The sequence below is a fragment of the Penicillium hordei genome (assembly GCF_028827395.1).
Source record: "Penicillium hordei strain IBT 12815 chromosome Unknown utg000003l_segment0_segment0, whole genome shotgun sequence".
NCBI lineage: Eukaryota > Fungi > Ascomycota > Eurotiomycetes > Eurotiales > Aspergillaceae > Penicillium > Penicillium hordei.
In genome coordinates this window covers 1,426,561-1,442,716 of record NW_026623144.1, presented here as the reverse complement: position 1 = coordinate 1,442,716, position 16,156 = coordinate 1,426,561, and the positions used below count along the sequence as shown (strand labels likewise).

General features: G+C 49.2%; 7 protein-coding genes across 7 annotated transcripts; 4 read left to right on the top strand and 3 right to left on the bottom strand.

The window, feature by feature from the left end:
* Nucleotides 1-156: 156 nt before the first annotated feature.
* On the top strand, nt 157-1,955 carry N7537_005791 (putative 3-methylcrotonyl-CoA carboxylase, beta subunit (MccB); the record flags this gene model as incomplete). The annotated part of the gene is made up of 2 exons (XM_056896848.1): nt 157-1,607; nt 1,661-1,955. The coding sequence occupies 2 exons, from the start codon at nt 157-159 to the stop codon at nt 1,953-1,955; spliced, it is 1,746 nt and encodes a 581-aa protein (XP_056752633.1).
* A 705-nt stretch (nt 1,956-2,660) lies between these two features.
* On the bottom strand, nt 2,661-3,749 carry N7537_005790 (uncharacterized protein; the record flags this gene model as incomplete). Its single annotated transcript, XM_056896847.1, has 8 exons — nt 2,661-3,084; nt 3,172-3,181; nt 3,238-3,266; nt 3,317-3,339; nt 3,392-3,471; nt 3,535-3,561; nt 3,638-3,669; nt 3,739-3,749. The coding sequence occupies 8 exons, from the start codon at nt 3,747-3,749 to the stop codon at nt 2,661-2,663; spliced, it is 636 nt and encodes a 211-aa protein (XP_056752632.1).
* A 1,499-nt stretch (nt 3,750-5,248) lies between these two features.
* yop1 (putative membrane biogenesis protein (Yop1)) lies at nt 5,249-6,267 on the top strand (the record flags this gene model as incomplete). Its single annotated transcript, XM_056896846.1, has 6 exons — nt 5,249-5,302; nt 5,484-5,690; nt 5,765-5,773; nt 5,917-5,980; nt 6,033-6,090; nt 6,144-6,267. The coding sequence occupies 6 exons, from the start codon at nt 5,249-5,251 to the stop codon at nt 6,265-6,267; spliced, it is 516 nt and encodes a 171-aa protein (XP_056752631.1).
* A 726-nt stretch (nt 6,268-6,993) lies between these two features.
* On the bottom strand, nt 6,994-7,800 carry N7537_005788 (Lipopolysaccharide kinase; the record flags this gene model as incomplete). Its single annotated transcript, XM_056896845.1, has 1 exon — nt 6,994-7,800. The coding sequence occupies one exon, from the start codon at nt 7,798-7,800 to the stop codon at nt 6,994-6,996; it is 807 nt and encodes a 268-aa protein (XP_056752630.1).
* Nucleotides 7,801-8,435: 635 nt separating this feature from the next.
* On the bottom strand, nt 8,436-9,259 carry N7537_005787 (autophagy-related protein 101; the record flags this gene model as incomplete). The annotated part of the gene is made up of 3 exons (XM_056896844.1): nt 9,087-9,259; nt 8,672-9,025; nt 8,436-8,623 (listed from the first exon to the last, which is right to left on the bottom strand). The coding sequence occupies exons 1-3, from the start codon at nt 9,172-9,174 to the stop codon at nt 8,436-8,438; spliced, it is 630 nt and encodes a 209-aa protein (XP_056752629.1). The 5' UTR covers nt 9,175-9,259.
* A 522-nt stretch (nt 9,260-9,781) lies between these two features.
* N7537_005786 (peroxisomal biogenesis factor 3) lies at nt 9,782-11,707 on the top strand (the record flags this gene model as incomplete). The annotated part of the gene is made up of 3 exons (XM_056896843.1): nt 9,782-10,012; nt 10,129-10,481; nt 10,539-11,707. Exons 1-3 carry the CDS (start codon nt 9,855-9,857, stop codon nt 11,705-11,707), a joined length of 1,680 nt encoding a protein of 559 aa, XP_056752628.1. The 5' UTR covers nt 9,782-9,854.
* A 2,820-nt stretch (nt 11,708-14,527) lies between these two features.
* Nucleotides 14,528-15,616, top strand: N7537_005785 (uncharacterized protein; the record flags this gene model as incomplete). Its single annotated transcript, XM_056896842.1, has 1 exon — nt 14,528-15,616. The coding sequence occupies one exon, from the start codon at nt 14,528-14,530 to the stop codon at nt 15,614-15,616; it is 1,089 nt and encodes a 362-aa protein (XP_056752627.1).
* Between the last annotated feature and the right edge of the window lie 540 nt (nt 15,617-16,156).

Sequence of the window (16,156 nt, the reverse complement as noted above, 5' to 3'; positions counted from 1 at the left end):
CCCAGCTTTGTGCCTCGCTTCTCTTCTGCCGCTCTCTGTTATAAGTTTAAATACTCCAGGAAACTCATAATATACCTATAAATCCCTCTCCGTTTTGACTTGAGCTGAATTCTACGATCCTCTTCTCAGAACCAGTTACACTCCACCTTCCCCGCAATGCGTGCCCCGTCCCCGCTCGTCCTTCGGAGCTGGGGCTCACGACTCGGACCACGCAAATGTCTAAAGTCATTCCGCCAGTCAACAAATATTACACGACCAGCTTATAGAGCAGTAGCAAGTTATACACATCCTCACCATGCCTCAGCCCTCTCCGTCCTCCCCACAGCAGTGGATACCTCCTCACAGGAGTACCGCGAAAACAGCGAACAAATGCAAGAACTCCTAGACCGGATGAACAGCCTACACACAACAATTGCACGTGGAGGAAACGACAAAGCGCGCGAGAAGCACATCGCTCGCGGCAAAATGCTCCCAAGAGACCGGATCTCCGCCCTAGTTGATCCAGGCACCTCTTTCCTAGAGCTATCAGCACTCGCAGGACACGGTGTCTACGAAGGCGAGGATGTTCCAGCAGGTGGAATAATCACGGGCATTGGAATGGTCGAGGGTGTCAACTGCATGATCGTTGCCAACGATAGCACCGTCAAGGGCGGCACCTACTACCCCATCACAGTGAAGAAGCACCTCCGCGCACAGGCGATTGCGCAAGAGAACCGCCTCCCCTGTATCTACCTCGTTGATTCTGGCGGCGCAAACCTGCCTCACCAGGCAGATGTATTCCCAGACCGCGATCACTTCGGCCGGATCTTCTTCAACCAGGCCCGAATGAGCTCCCTCGGTATCCCACAACTCTCCGTTGTCATGGGTCCCTGCACAGCTGGCGGTGCATATGTGCCTGCTATGAGCGATGAGACTATCATCGTCGAAAATCAGGGTACTATCTTCCTAGCGGGTCCGCCTCTCGTCAAGGCCGCGACGGGAGAGGAGGTTTCCGCCGAAGACCTGGGTGGTGGTCAGCTACATTCGAGCATTTCTGGTGTAACAGATTACCTGGCTGTCGACGATGCGCACGCTCTTGTCCTTGCTCGTCGCTCCGTCGCAAATCTCAACTACCCTACCACGACAACTCCGCTCCAGTTGGAGAACGGGAATGGAGACTCGCTTGTCGTGAAAGAACCGCTGTACGACCCTAATGAGCTAAACGGGATCGTTGGCACGAATCTACGCCGCCAGATCCCTGTCCACGAGGTCATCGCGCGGATTGTCGATGGGAGTGAGTTCGCCGAGTTTAAGCGTGACTATGGCTCGACCCTGGTAACGGGCTTTGCTCGCATCCACGGCCATCGTGTCGGTATCGTTGCCAACAATGGGATCTTGTTCTCCGAGTCCTCACTCAAGGGAGCGCATTTCATTGAGCTTTGCGCTCAACGGCGGATCCCTCTTGTCTTCTTGCAGAATATCTCGGGATTTATGGTCGGCGCTGATGCCGAGAAGGGAGGTATCGCGAAGAACGGTGCTAAGCTTGTTACTGCTGTTGCGTGCGCCGATGTCCCCAAGTTCACTGTTGTGTTTGGGTCCAGTGCTGGTGCTGGTAATTACGGGATGTGGTAAGTTTATACTTAAGCTATCTCTGGTTCTTTTCTAACTGATATTGCTTCAGTGGCCGTGCCTACTCGCCTCGTCTTCTTTTTATGTGGCCTAATGCTAAAATCGGCGTTATGGGCTCTGAGCAACTCTCTGCCGTTATGGAGGCTGTTGGACGATCCGCTGATCCGGCTTTGAAAGAACGCATTGACCGTGAATCTGAAGCGACCTTTTCGTCAGCTCGTTTGTGGGATGATGGTATAATCCCACCGTCTCAGACGAGGAAAATGCTGGGGTTGGGTCTGGCAGCTGCGCTTAGTGGCAAGGTTGAGCCCGATGTGCAAACCAGGTTTGGCGTGTTCCGGATGTAGAGCGCCAACGGGGTGAAACGAAATATGCAAATTTCCATCCAGGATAATCCGAGAAAATATAAAACGAAAGACGTATGTTCATGTGCTATTGACTCGATATGACATTTTGGAATAGTGAAATGGAAATATGTAGCGTAGCCTACGGACCTCTGCAGAGTATCGTTTTTTAGTCTAGTAGGCCATTAGAACTGCACGCGGTCTGAGGAGCTCATCGCAGAAAAAGGTTCAGATTGTCCATGATATCCGGTACTATATTTTCACTATGATAATGGCATAGGGTTCAACTATATGCCTAACATTCAAGAGGTCTAGCGCGAGCCTCTCAACCAAAGGATAATAGCAACAGGACCAAAAGAAAAGAAAGCACTTTTTCCTCCATCTCGTGAAAGTAGTCTTTTTAGAGTCCAGATCAACCAAACCTCAAATATGTCAAATAAAAAATAAAAAAAAAGAGGACGACACCAACTGTGTACAGCCCAAAAGAAAAGAAAAGATTCAAATCTGTAGCAGCGAAGCAGGGCTCTATAGGTGGTGGGGAGGGGGAAGAGGCGAGAGGCATAGACATATAGAAAGAACATCAGTCATACATGACATGTCAAGATGCATAGCAGCGTTGGGTGCGGCATATGTCGCAGAGGGTCGTATCGCATGAAAATGAAACAAGACAAGGGTCTCTAGTCAAAGGGACCCCTCGAATTGTTGAAATCAAAGGATGATACACGGTCCACGGCGATTTCTCGGCCGACGATTCTCTCTCTTGCGGTCATGACGGTTGGGGCCCTCGCGCTTGCGGTTGGGATCGTTGCTGCTCCTTGACCCCTCGGAGTCTTTGCGGATGATTTGGCGACACAGATCGACGAAGACTTCGTTAACGTTTGCGCGGCGACGAGCAGAGGTCTCGTAGTATGGGGCGTTGCCCCATTTCTGGGATAGGCCGAAGGCGCGGGCGCGTGGTACGGCGCGGTCTTCTTCCAGGTCGGATTTGTTACCCACGATCACGATTGGGACGTTTTCGTCGTCTTTGATTCGAATGATTTGTTCGCGGAGCTCGGAGAGTTCGTTGAGGGAGGACATGCTGGTGATAGAGAAGACGAGGAGGAAGCCCTGGCCTTGTTTCATGTAGAGCTCTCTGTGGGTAGTGTTGTTAGTACGGTGTGCTTTTCTCGGGTTCGGTCTACGGAATCAATTGTGGTGCTGGGTGGATAGCTAGATATACCTCATTGCCGCTTGAGGGTTGTTAGCTTAGATCTCACATGGGTAGTTGATTTGGGGGGAGACTTACTGAACTGTTCTGTTCCTGCGGTGTCAAGACTTCCGAAAATTTAGCATCATGCCATATTCCAAACCACCGAGTTACTCACATCTCCAGTATACATTGTCGACCCTGTGAAGCTTGGTTAGCGAGGGCAATTTCCAGCGCATGGTAGACCACTTACGTCTACCTCAATCTGTTTCCGGTATGAATCCTCGATCGTGGGGTCGTAGCTTTCGATCCAGACATTTTGAACGAATTGGGCTGGAAGATGATTGTTGATCAGCTTGAGGACTCAGGGCAGAGCGAGGAATATAGGAAACGAACCTGTTAAGCAACTTTTTCCAACACCTCCTGTTATCGCGACGCATGGGAATGCCTGTGGTCAGCGTGTGACCTATGGGAAGATCTCAGGAGTAGAGGCTCCTACCAGCACCCAAAACAACAATATGGTATTCGCGTCTAAACGGGGGTGCAAACAAACAATTAGAATTGGATCTGGTAGTACTCAGGGAGTATTCATAAACTCACTGCGGCCGCATTGAGAAAAGTGTGTATCGATATTATTTAGTGATTCGGAATGGAAATCGAAATAGCTCTCTAGGACCGAAGGCCGGGCTGTAGTGTGGATCCCACGTGGTATATATGACGATCTCAAATCTTAGAACAAGTTGACTGTGATGAATTGGCACATAAGCCACGTTAAATGCTTCAATTGTATTGTGTAGCTCGGGGATGGAAGAGCTTGGAAGGGTGGTACGCGGGTGCGGTTACATGGCCCGCCTTTTCGTGCACGGGGGGAGATTCGAGGGATTCGAGGGATTGGATCCACTGAAGAGTATCAATATATATGAAAGCAAAAGAGATTTAGGCGTTTCTGCATGAATTTTTTTTTCGATAGGGGAGAAACGTCTGATAACGGGAGTTAGGCTAATTGCCCTCTCTGTCATTTTTAGCCCATCGACCCAATCACATCATATGCCGAGATCGTCTCTGGCGGTCAGGCACTAACTGTAAGTGTATGCCTTCTCGGCAATGTTTGATCCTTTCTTTTTTTTTTTTGGGGTCGTTTTTGGGGTCGTTTTGTCTTTTTAATCTTTTCTATGCCGGTTTCAACTCCCATCCCTGTGAAGATGGATCACGTGACTATCATGTGGATGGTATCCAAGCGTTGAAACAGAATCATGAGGTCACTTGTGTTTGAAGATAGTACTCAGCATCTGTCACTTTTTATTTCAACTTGATACCTCATGTATGAGAGATAGTGGAATAGAGGCATGTTCCTAATGATCAATGTTTATTGGACCTGGGGACAAGGACAAGGATGCATCACATAGATCCGAACGGACCAACTGCTGCAGGGGGGAGGCCCACAAAGGAACACTCCCCGGTTTCATGATGGAAGTAAAAAAAAATAAAAAATAAAATATTGGAAACATAAACACACAGACAGGCTAGGTACAAATGTGTTTATCTCGAATAAAGCACGATAAATTCAGGGAAAGCCGCGTACGTCATGTGTAGGATGTACCTAGATATGACTATCTCGGGAAATTTGTGGAGAGGACTCAGTCGACTCTGATACATCCATAGTATATTCATCATCAAATACAACATTTGATGTGTTTCAAAGTACATTAACCCTTCAAAGCTAGTACTATTGAAGCTTAAAACTCGCTACATTTTAGTTAAGGCCAACATGTTTGCCTCAACCCCTCAGTTAACTAACTAACTAGGTTACTCCAGCAGACAGTAGTTAGGTTTAAAGATATAGGTGACCATATCTGCACTAGGGCTAGATCTTCAGATAAATAGTCACTAGTGAGATACACATATATTCTAACCAATAACAATCTACGTTGTGCAGCTTCACATGGCAAAATGGACGGATACGTCATCTACATCACGTGATACACACAGGCTAGCCTCTGTCTTCTTGCCGCCAGCTTTACCGGTTGCATCCTCACCATCCCTCGCTCCATTGTCATCCTAATAGCTCTTTGACCTGTTTTCCCACAAACGATACCCTTTATAAACAAAAATGGCCTCTTTCCAGGAGCGTGCTCAGCACTCTATTGCTCAGCTTGACAAGGAGGTACGTTTCCAGCTATTGTTGTGTGTTTCGCTGGCGCTTCGGGTCTAGCCCTCGCCTGGTGGCTACAATGATCCTAAGCGCCAGCGACCACAGTAGGAGTGACTGCAATCGCATCCTTTGACAACCACTTCAAGGTGTTTTCTATCGTTGTGATTTTGAGCTGACATCTCTCATTGTGTAGCTCTCCAAGTACCCTGTCCTCGCCAACCTTGAGCGTCAGACCAATGTCCCCAAGGTCTATGTCATCCTTGGCCTTGTCGGAATCTACTTCTTCCTTGTCTTCTTTAACATTGCTGGCGAGTTCCTCGTCAACTTTGCCGGTTTCCTCATCCCCGGTTACTACTCCCTTCAGGCGCTTTTCACCTCAAGCACCCAGGATGACACCCAGGTAAGACATTTTTGTAAACTTTTTTTTCTTTTCCATGCGCAAATCGCTAACCATGTCTTTCTTCACTCTCACAGTGGCTCACGGTATGTTCATATGATTCTATCACCTTGTTGACGCAATCGTGCGGAAGTATGGAATCACCACCGATTCGGGGTTATCATAGACTATCCACGTGACATCTTTCCCGCTCGCAAAAGACCAGTGATTCTAACATCTGACTTGATAGTACTGGGTTGTCTTCGCTTTCCTGACTGTCATTGAGAGTGCCATCAGCGCCGCTTACTGGTTCCGTATGTGCCCACAAGATGCCAATATCTGTACTATTTTGCTAACTGATCGCAGCCTTCTACTACATCTTCAAGTTCGTCCTGATCATGTGGATGGCTCTTCCCCAAACTAGGTATGACCCTATCCCATGACCAAGCTTAGACCAGTAGCTGACCTCTTTCACAGCGGTGCCCAAGTTGTCTTCCACTCCTTCCTCCAGCCCGTGGTTGGCCGTTTCTTCTCCACCAGCGGTACCTCCTCCAACCTCCGCGCCCAGGCCGAGGCTGCGAGCAAGCCCCACTCCACCTAAAGGGGTGTAGTTTTACCTCTTAGCTGAGAATCGCATCGACAATAAAAGCTCTGTGGAACCTGCTTTGGCGCGGGTCACGGATCCGATTCTCTGTGCCCAATGGGGCACCAAGCACGAAGTGAAGTGGTTGGCTCAAAGCTTCGTTGCTATGATTAAATAGGAGCAGTTCAATAGCTGGAATATGAAATAGAGAGGACCCGAGAAATGTTGCAACGGGTCCGTGGTTGGATATTCGCTGAATATGAGAATGTTTTGTCTTGGTTCTTGCCATTTTGTCACACTCCAGTGGTTTAGTTGCTTAGTTCGTACATTGTCAATGGGGACGCAGTTATTATTTTTTTTTTTTTCGTGTTAGAGATCTATGCCATCTAAATGTATCTTATTAGGGTGCTGCGCTATGCGCCATCGAGCTGCATCCCCGTGTATGTTGCACAAGGAAGCTTGGGCCAAGCTATAGGTTCAGACAGCAGCCCATGTTATTTCATATTCATCCTCGTAAGTACTTCTGATAATTTCACACATCTCATTAATCCGATCAACAAGATAGTTCTTCTCAATATGTGTCTTACAACTATTCTTCAAGATTCGTCTGACACTCAGGCGTACAAATCGACCACCTTCAACAGCTTACTCCAGGTTTAAAGCTAAACGCACATGAGTGGACCTCGACAAGTAAACCAACATCGACCAACATCCTTCCGTTCCAACAATGACAGCTAATCAGTGCTAACAGAGATACCCCCCACCGCCCTTCGTCGAAGAAGACTCCAGCGCTTCTTGTAAGCTGCGGAGCTCTTCAGCAAGCAAGTTAGAATCATCACACTTCCGGGCCGTGTCAAAATCAATCAAGATAGCTCTTGAATCCCGAATCAGGAAGTTGAACCGATTCACATCACCATGTTTAATCCCCAAAGCATGTAACCGAGCGAGAGTCCCCTGGCAAATATCAAGATCCTGAGGCCCAGCATGTCGTGCATTGGCGATACGCTCCATCAAGAAGCCAATAACACGACCATCTTCAGTAAGATGTCCCAGAAATCTAGGACCAATCTCACAACCCTCAATCGACTGGTAGCCAGCAGTCTCGCCCTCCATATATCCGATTTCCCAATCAAAGCGAGCAAACTTGACAACTACAAGTTCCTCAAATTGGGGACATTTGACTTCGTAGACACCCGTTCGAAGTCTCCTGATCTCTCCGAGATCCATATAATCAACAAAGGTATTATGCCATGTATTCTCAACTCCTGGAAACGAAGTCCGAGTAGCGCGTGCAAAGTATGGCTCGCCGGTTTCTGGGTGTTTATTGACTAGACCATTGTTCCAATCGCCTGTAGGAAGGTCTGGGAGAATCGTGGCTAGAGATGGACCGAAGCACATATCATCTGTGCTCCAGATACCTTGGGCAATAGTGATATACCTTACTGACCCGTTGATCAGAAGTCGGAAATAACTTTCGTCGTCATTGTCGGCCTCTGCTTGGAGCAATGTGATGCTTCTTTGGTCCTGCATTGGGGTGTTGGTATACTCCATGGAGGAGCAGTTTGTATCTCCGGCTAAATATTGGGTGTTGGGGGATCAGGTGGAATGTTATTGGCCCAGTGGTACCATTCTGCTTACAACTTGCAGGCTTTCATGCAGGGTGTAGCTCCCATAGAATGTGTTTTGTGGAGCGCTTAATGACAAATTCCGCGATGGCCTGGTTGGAGAGACGTTGTACACCGAAATCATACACCTCTCTAGTCTATGCTGTCACGTTAGGGCTCAACAGATGACCCGGAATAGGATATTCATATTGATTTTCTTAATTGAGTAAGAAAGCAGTTCCATATGTACTTACGCCACATTGTATGAAGAACCAGCCCAGCCCCTTCAAGAATCCCCCAAAAATAAAAATAAATAAATAAACACCTAAGTACTGAACTCCGTATAGCCATCGCTTGAAAGTTCAAGAACAGCACATGAAGGTTTCGTAGGCTCATAGTAATAGCCCTTTTTATAATATCTGACAGTCTTCGTAAATCGTATCGGGGTCGATCGCCCATGGCCATGTTCCATTGAAGGATATAAAAGCAACGTGTCCGGTTGGTTGAACAATAATCGGAGTGGGAACGTATCAGACTTGACGATTTCGAGTATCGTCCAAGCTCTTAATCAAACCGCATAGCTCAGTAGAGCCCCATGCGATTACCCCAGCCGTCCGCGCGAGGGTTGACGACAATCCGATAGGGGAATGGGTTGGAATCGCTAGTGGTGATGGGTGGGATATGGTCTTTATCTCGATTGACCACGCTCAAAATTTTCAAAGCTGCCTTTTGCAGCATATTTCCCATTGCCTTGCGCACCTTGGCTCGTTCTGTACCCACGTTAGCTCTGGATAAAGGGACCCGCAGACGGTACATACCGGACTCAGTGCGCGGTGTTGCGATCGTCACATCAAGTGTCCAAATCTCCCAGCACACCTCTTCCTCGCCTTTCCCTGTTAATCCGCCAAACCAGTGCCCCGAGCGACGCCGTTTCTTCTCGTAGAACTCGACTGCGATCCGCCCTCGCACGCCCCCGCCCCCTCCGACAATTTGGCCATCCTGCCCCCCGTCCGCGGAGGATAGGTGCTGCCGGACTAGAGCCGATACGCGCGATTCAATTAGCGTCTCTAAATCTGCATCGTTTATAGCGGGGAGGGTAAAATCGAGCACGTCAAAGGTGACCGGCCGGATAGAAGGGAAGTAACGGTGGAAGAAGATGAGGTTGAGGACACCTGGCAGGAAAAATAATTTAGTAAAAAAACACACTTATGATGTCTCCAGCTCACGACTAACCCTTCAGTACATCTCGCACATGGGTGGTGTCGGCGAAGATCTCCAGGAAGTACTCCGGAGGGGTTTTGCGGGGCTCCATCCCCGCCATGACGCAGCTCGCAACCAAGCCGGTTGGGGTTGGGTGCAAACTCAGACGGCTTTTGTTGGTAGAAGGGGGAAGTATTGTCGTAAATACAGAATAGAGGAACAGTCAGTAAGCAAGTTGTTGCATAGAGCTGAAGGGATGTAAGGTGGAGTGATGACTCCAAAGCTAATATGGCAAGGGGGGCGGGCCTGTATCGGACGTAGCCGAATGAAGCTTATCGCTTATCATCGAACTTGGGGGAAACCAGTTTGAAAGAGAACACTTATGTTGAAGAAGTACGGAGTGTACGGAGTATGCGGAGTATACAAAAGAGCAGCAAGAGGGAAAGGAACGAGCAAGAGGCATACAGGGATTAGCGGGTTGTTGCGGGATGGCCATTCCAAAACCGGGGGAGAGCTCTAATGTGAAGCAATAATTGATGATTTAGGGGGATGAGAATATATATGTACATAGTCAAATGTCTAGAGCATGTAGTATGATTGCAGGTACTTTTAATCCTATGGGGTACTTTATAGGTTCGGTTCGCTCTTGCATGACGGTGAGCTCTAGCCGAGGCCTGAAACTGGCGATCAGCGCCCGAAGCCTCTCTTCCCCATCTAATGAACCATCCATCTCCTGGATCTATCATGATTTGAAATTGCCTATCATTTTAACTCTTTCCTAGAGAAGCACCAAACACAATTATGATCGGTGCGACGAGGCGCTGGTTCCAGCGCAATCGCAAAGGTCTTGCAATCGGGGCTGGGGTGATAGGAGCCGGCTACTTGGCCGGACAATATGTGTTATCCAAGATCTCCGAGGCACGGGAGCGCATGAGCAGCGATCGGATTGCCCGCGAAAAGTCAGTTGCCCTTGTTTCGATGACTCCTACCCCTCCACTGGCAAGCACACGAGCTTGTAGCGCGTGCAACCTCGTCCAGAATACCCCGAACCGGAATCACTGACCCATGGCAATAGTCTGCGCCGACGATTCGAACAAAACCAAACCGATTGCACATACACTGTCCTTGCCTTGTTGCCGACCGCCGCCGAGAATATTATCGATGCTCTCCCAGTTGAGGAGTTGACCAAGGAGCTGCAGCAAAAGCGAGCGGAGAGGTTGGCTCGATTGAATGCAGGCGAGGCAACTGGGTCAGATCTGAGCTCAGTAGCCCCGAGTCTGCCGGACGATGATCGGAGGAGCCTCTCCAGTTTCCAGAGTGAGGGATATGTGCACGCAAGTCAGATCGGGGACTCTGCTCTGAACTCGGACGGACAACCTCGGCCCAAACGGAACAAGACACAGTTATGGAATGAGGTGAAGATTACCTGTGAGTCTTTATTTCGTCCACAATGAACCCCGTCTGTTAGAAACTTATGTTTTCTAGCTGTCACTCGGTCTTTTACTATGGTCTACACTCTCTCCTTGCTCACCGTCTTCACTCACATCCAACTTAACCTACTCGGCCGCCGGAACTACCTGTCTAGCGTGATCTCCCTTGCTACCCCACCTGTCAACGCCTCGACAATCAGTCTTGAAGACCACGATGATGAGCTCACTCAAACATTGGGCGATGACTTCGAGACCAACCGACGTTACCTCGCCTTCAGTTGGTGGCTGCTTCACCGCGGGTGGAAGGACGTGATGGGAAGGGTGCAATCTGCCGTCGAGGAAGTATTTGGACCTTTAAATCCACGTGAGGATATCAGTTTGGCCAAGCTCTCTGAGTTGACCTTGCAAATCCGAAAGAAGGTGGAAGGCAGCACCGAGGACGAGCGACGGTCTCAAAAATGGCTTTCTTGCTTGCTTCCCCCAGCAGAGGAAGAGGAACATGTCTTACGCGAGTCAGGCGTGGAAGGCGTAGCTGACCCGTCCTCTTCCCAGACAGCGTCGAAGCTACGACACCTCCTGGATGAGACAGCAGATTTGATTGACTCTCCCTCTTTCTCCCTCGTCCTTACACTTCTTAACAACGAGGGATTCTCAACCCTTATCGACCAAAGATGTGCCGCTGACGCCTTCAAGGCGCCCACCTCCGCACCGGAGACTGCTCTGCAATCCTTTGATTCAATCGCCACTGTTGTGCCCCTGGCTGCCAACTCCGAGCGTAAGACAAAGCTTGCCAACCTCCTGGCTGTCATGACTCGCCAGGCACACGTGATTGGCAATGGTGCCCACCCACCAAATGAGTATCTGGTCGCCATGGACCAGAACGTGCGTGAGCTTGAGGCCTTCTCTGCCGTGGTCTATAGCTCGAACTTTGACCTCGAGCTCCTTGGTGCTAAGAACAACGTCGTACCAACCAGGGAGACGGATCTGGTCGATAATGAAACTGCTTCATCATCTTTTTCCCAGGTGATAGTTGAGAAGGAAGTTGAAGCTGATTTAAAGGAGGAGATCATTGAACCACAACCATGCAGTGTCGTGCCCGATGAACCTGCCTTCAATACGGCTGAGCCTGAGCCTTTGGCGGACTCAGCCTTTGAAGAGGCTTGGGGCAAGGCCACGGATGATGGGAACACCTCCCCAACAGAAGAAAACCAGCCAACACAGTAAGGCAATGAAGAAATCTTCAACCTTGATGGCGATTTGTGTGATTCTCTTTATAACCTTACACCCTGTTTTTCGCACATCGCTCTGGACCTAGTTTCTATTTCCTCTGCATACATTATCTTTGTGGTAGAATTGAGATATGCTAATGATATATGCCAATTCAATTATCTATTTCTAGTAATGTTCTTCCATATATTTCTATCGGTGTTTTTACTCTACAACAAATTAGGCATGAATGCGTCATGGTTTAGCGAGCACGCCTAATTGTATGATCTTATACCCCAGACCAAAGTAGACTAGTGTAGGTGGAGCCGCCGGGGTTCTATGCTTGGGGATAGTGGCGCTGAGACACTTATAAGGATACTAGGACTTCGCCGAGTGAGATTATGGAGCCATATCATGTATCTGCAAATAAAAACCTTGGAAAGCAACAGATATGTGCTGGACACATCCGCTAATACCGCTAGTCTCGGACTACAACTTGTGACATGCAGATGTAGATTTTCTGTCTACAAAATAGTTCATACATAGTTCATACTAGTGTCGTATCTCACAACTTGTTTATTTTTTTCCACCATCACAATGATTTCCGTCTTCGGCTTGTGCCTCGTTCTGAATGTCAATGTCTCATCAGGCACAGGCACTTTTCCTTTGTCTCTTTGTAAAAACGCGGATAAGCTGAAACATCTTGACGTCACGACTATATTCTTCTTCCTATTGCAGCGTGCGAGCTCCACCAATGAGCTAATACAGCCCACTTGTGTGGCGCAGCTGCCTCCGTTGTTTTGTGCAATTGAAAATTTAGTGTATTGAACTATGGCCGTGGTTGTTTTGTTGGAATATGTATTGACGTAGCACTTTAAGGGGGGAGGGACTTTTACCATTTTTAGCCGAGGGGGTTGGAGCATCACCGTATGTCCTTCCGAGGGTTAATCCAATTATGCATCAATACTGTCCGAGAATCAGAATCATTGGCTGACGAGTACTCCCAATGGGAATATTACCCCCGGCTATTTTGAGGGCAAATTCCATTTACATGATAAAAGTTCTCTTCCTCTTCCAACGTTCCCTCGCAGGGTGGTATACCCCGCATTGTGCAATGGAGTCCAATGATCAGCCCGCTGTCATCAGTCCCGGTCCGTATCACATGGTTCATACATATTTGAACGTAAAAGGCTTGATCAACAAGCATAATAAGAGATGCTGCCCTTATCTTCAGAAGGTTATCTTCAGAAGGTATGTAGCCTATATGTAATTAAATGTCCAGGCAAGCGTTTGAGCAACATAGCACACGCGGCAGTCCCCACTCATACGATCGTTCTGCCTATCAAAGAGCTCTCGAACATCGATATTCCCTCATAAAAGGGCCAGGTCTGGTCGACGATACTAGAAGTTCTAGAACGCTGGCAAGGATTTCCTCATCTCTACCTGCTGTGGACGATATGTGGAGGAGTCGAGCCAGGTGCATCTCCTTATCAGTTAGTGAATCCGACAAGACAGTCGTCGCAATGGGCCATCTAGTTCGAGCCAACCTGCACCAGCATTATGTACTTCTCACAGGAGTGGCTCGCAGGAGTGGTATCAAATTACCACCAACTTGAAGTTGCTCGGAGTCTCGGACATTGGTCACTATGCCACCATCTCCGAATTCTCGCTTAACCCAAGAGTCCTAGGAAACAAGCCGCTTGTGACGGGAACAACGACCTGCCTGACTGCAGACCCTAGAACGTGGGAGAAGATGTAGGCACTGTGGACATTGTTGGTAGCATACCTTGGTGTATTATTGGGATAACGGGCGGCTGGATGGTGGATGGTGGAGCCGGTTGATGGCTGCAGCCCCTATTAGGTGGTGATGTACGTAGGCTGGGGGAGTCTGGGGGTCCACGGCTTGTACCATCACATCAAACATTTCCGCAGAAGAGCCGTTATCCTCAGTAAGAACGAATAACCACGGATTCCGCGAATATGACCATGGTGCCTTCAAGCATTCAGGTGCTCGGTGAAAGGCGAATTTGTATTGGCATGTCAATGTAGCATTGATCTACGAGAAAAAGCCTATAAAATAAATAATGATGACATTTTGAAAATGAGAGCTGGAGAGAGACAACATTTTGAAACATTTTGAAACCTGAACCTTGAAATGTAATATACCGTACGGAATAGGTTACCCAGCCTCATGTGTGGCTGAGCCAAGTACTCCACCCGCTAAATCGTGTGGGAAAGTACTTCCTCCGCCGTGTTCCGTATCGTCCAATCACTTAACTCTACCAAGGAACGGCCGGTCAAAGTCCTCAAGGTTTCCCCCGATCTGTGCCTCCCCTTAAGACCTGCCCATCCCGACAATTCCTCCACATTCGACATTTATTGGCAGACTGCAGGACTGTTGTGTGCTTCTTTATAATTTCCCGCTTTCACTGCAGTCACCGAGATTGCTTACCGATTGAGTTGCAGGACTTCGTGTGTGCGCTCCTACCCCGTCACCCTCGCCTCAAAACTAACCCGAGGATCAGCTCGAGGATCAGCCCATTGCACAACTACAACACCTTGGTATCGCTACATATTTGAGGCCTCCATTCTCAGCCTTTCGCTTAAGAGACCCCCAAAGGGGATTGTGGCGGCTGCATACTGCAGTGGGCGCTGAGGCCGCATTATCTCTCTATCCGTCAGCCGCGCGCATCGGAAACGAAGCCCTTCAAGTCATCATCACGAATCAGCATCTCAAATCCTAGAATAACCTCCAGCGCACTCCCGAGCAAACCAAACTCCTAGAACAGCTGCCCCGCACGTTGGGATTTTCAAGGCCGGTGCACTATTCCGCCCAACATGACTGACTTTCGAATGCCCCTCCACCAAGGGCCTCCTTCCCGGAAGCCCCTCTCGGGTACCCAGCATGGGTATGGCGGATATCAATCTTACGATTCTCCACAACCCCAGCTTGCGCCCCATCTAGCGAGCCCCCAGACCACGCACAGTCGGACTCGAACCACATCCTCCAATGTGTTGCCCTACTCAAGTGGCTCGCAGCACTACCACGGTGGTCCTCCACCACCTCCTATTCCTCAGATGACTCTTCCTCCTCACCCACCCTCTAGACGCATGTCTAGCACCACTACCTCGACCTCGTCTACCAGCAACCACCCGACAGTACATGCGGGGCATGGTGTTTCTGACATCCGGCGAACCGCCTCGTCTCGCTCTGCCAACTCTCAGCTTGGATATGTGGCCCTCATGCGGCGTCAAAAGGCTACCGTCTGGTGTGACCGGGCACAGCCTGAAGACGCCAGATCGCGCGAACAAGCCCTACGGGACAAGAAGAGAGCGTACCTCGAAGTTCATGGCTCAGGTGCTGGCCGGGCAGGAACCTTGGCTAGTGGCAAGATCAGACATGGTCCTAAGGGGGCTGCTGAGTTCTCGCCCTCAAATCTAGTGGGCGCCAAGGTTCCCGTGCGATTGAGTGCGAACGAGGTCGGCGACGGAGATGATGACACCCTCAGTAGTGATGGTGGCGCAATCCATAGACGGACTGGTAGCGGCCGCAGCTCTCTGGGAAGTGCACACCGTTACCCAAGTGGATACTCGCGGCCACAGGGAACGATGGGCAGCAACAGCACGCCCCCGAATGAGAAGACCGATCTGCCAGAAGTGTCTGAAAATACGCCCGCGGAAATTCACGAGGAAGAAAAGAGCCGACTGTCATCTCTCCACAAGGATGATACCGCAACAACACACAGCAGCGAGCAAGAGCAAGACGACTTTGTTGGTGACATGCAGGCTCCGAGCGCCGCCACTGCGGCAGCTGAGAAAGCCCACAAAGCAGCCGAGTTGCGACGACGAGGCAGTGTGGACGAGCGAACTACTACCATGACCAATGTGCGACTTTTCGTCGCAAATCCCGATTCAGACAGCGACTGAGGCCCTGTTCTCATCCAACATCTACCAACTCTTCGTCCTTGATCTTCTTATATCCCGCTTCCTTTTCTCTTATGATTTCTACATGATTTCTCTTAACGCCTCGTCAATTGCACATAATACCTATCTCGTTGCAACTCCACGCCTGGCCCCATTCGGCAAATCTTGATGGTTTAGACCAATGCGTCCTCCTGCTTTGTCTATATCTTTGCATGTTTGCTGTCTGATTTACTCCTTTTTATTCAAAGCGCCGCATCTCTTTTTTTTTTCTTCAGGCTTCTTTATTTCTTGCTGTATATCCTCGATGGCACTGCTGGCTTCTATAGATTAGCTCTCTGGCTTGTCTTCGTCCTTCTGCGGCTGCATACGGGGCCATCTTGGCGTTGGTTATCTGGCCTAGCTTGTCCTAATTTAGAGATAGCAATTTCACCCCAAAGATTATCTCAATTCGTCTCGCACTTAGGATAACTTCCGTGGAAGTAGTACCACATGGCATTTTGTTGCAGGCTCGTTGCCGTTGCATGGAGCAGTACAAGGTAGTTG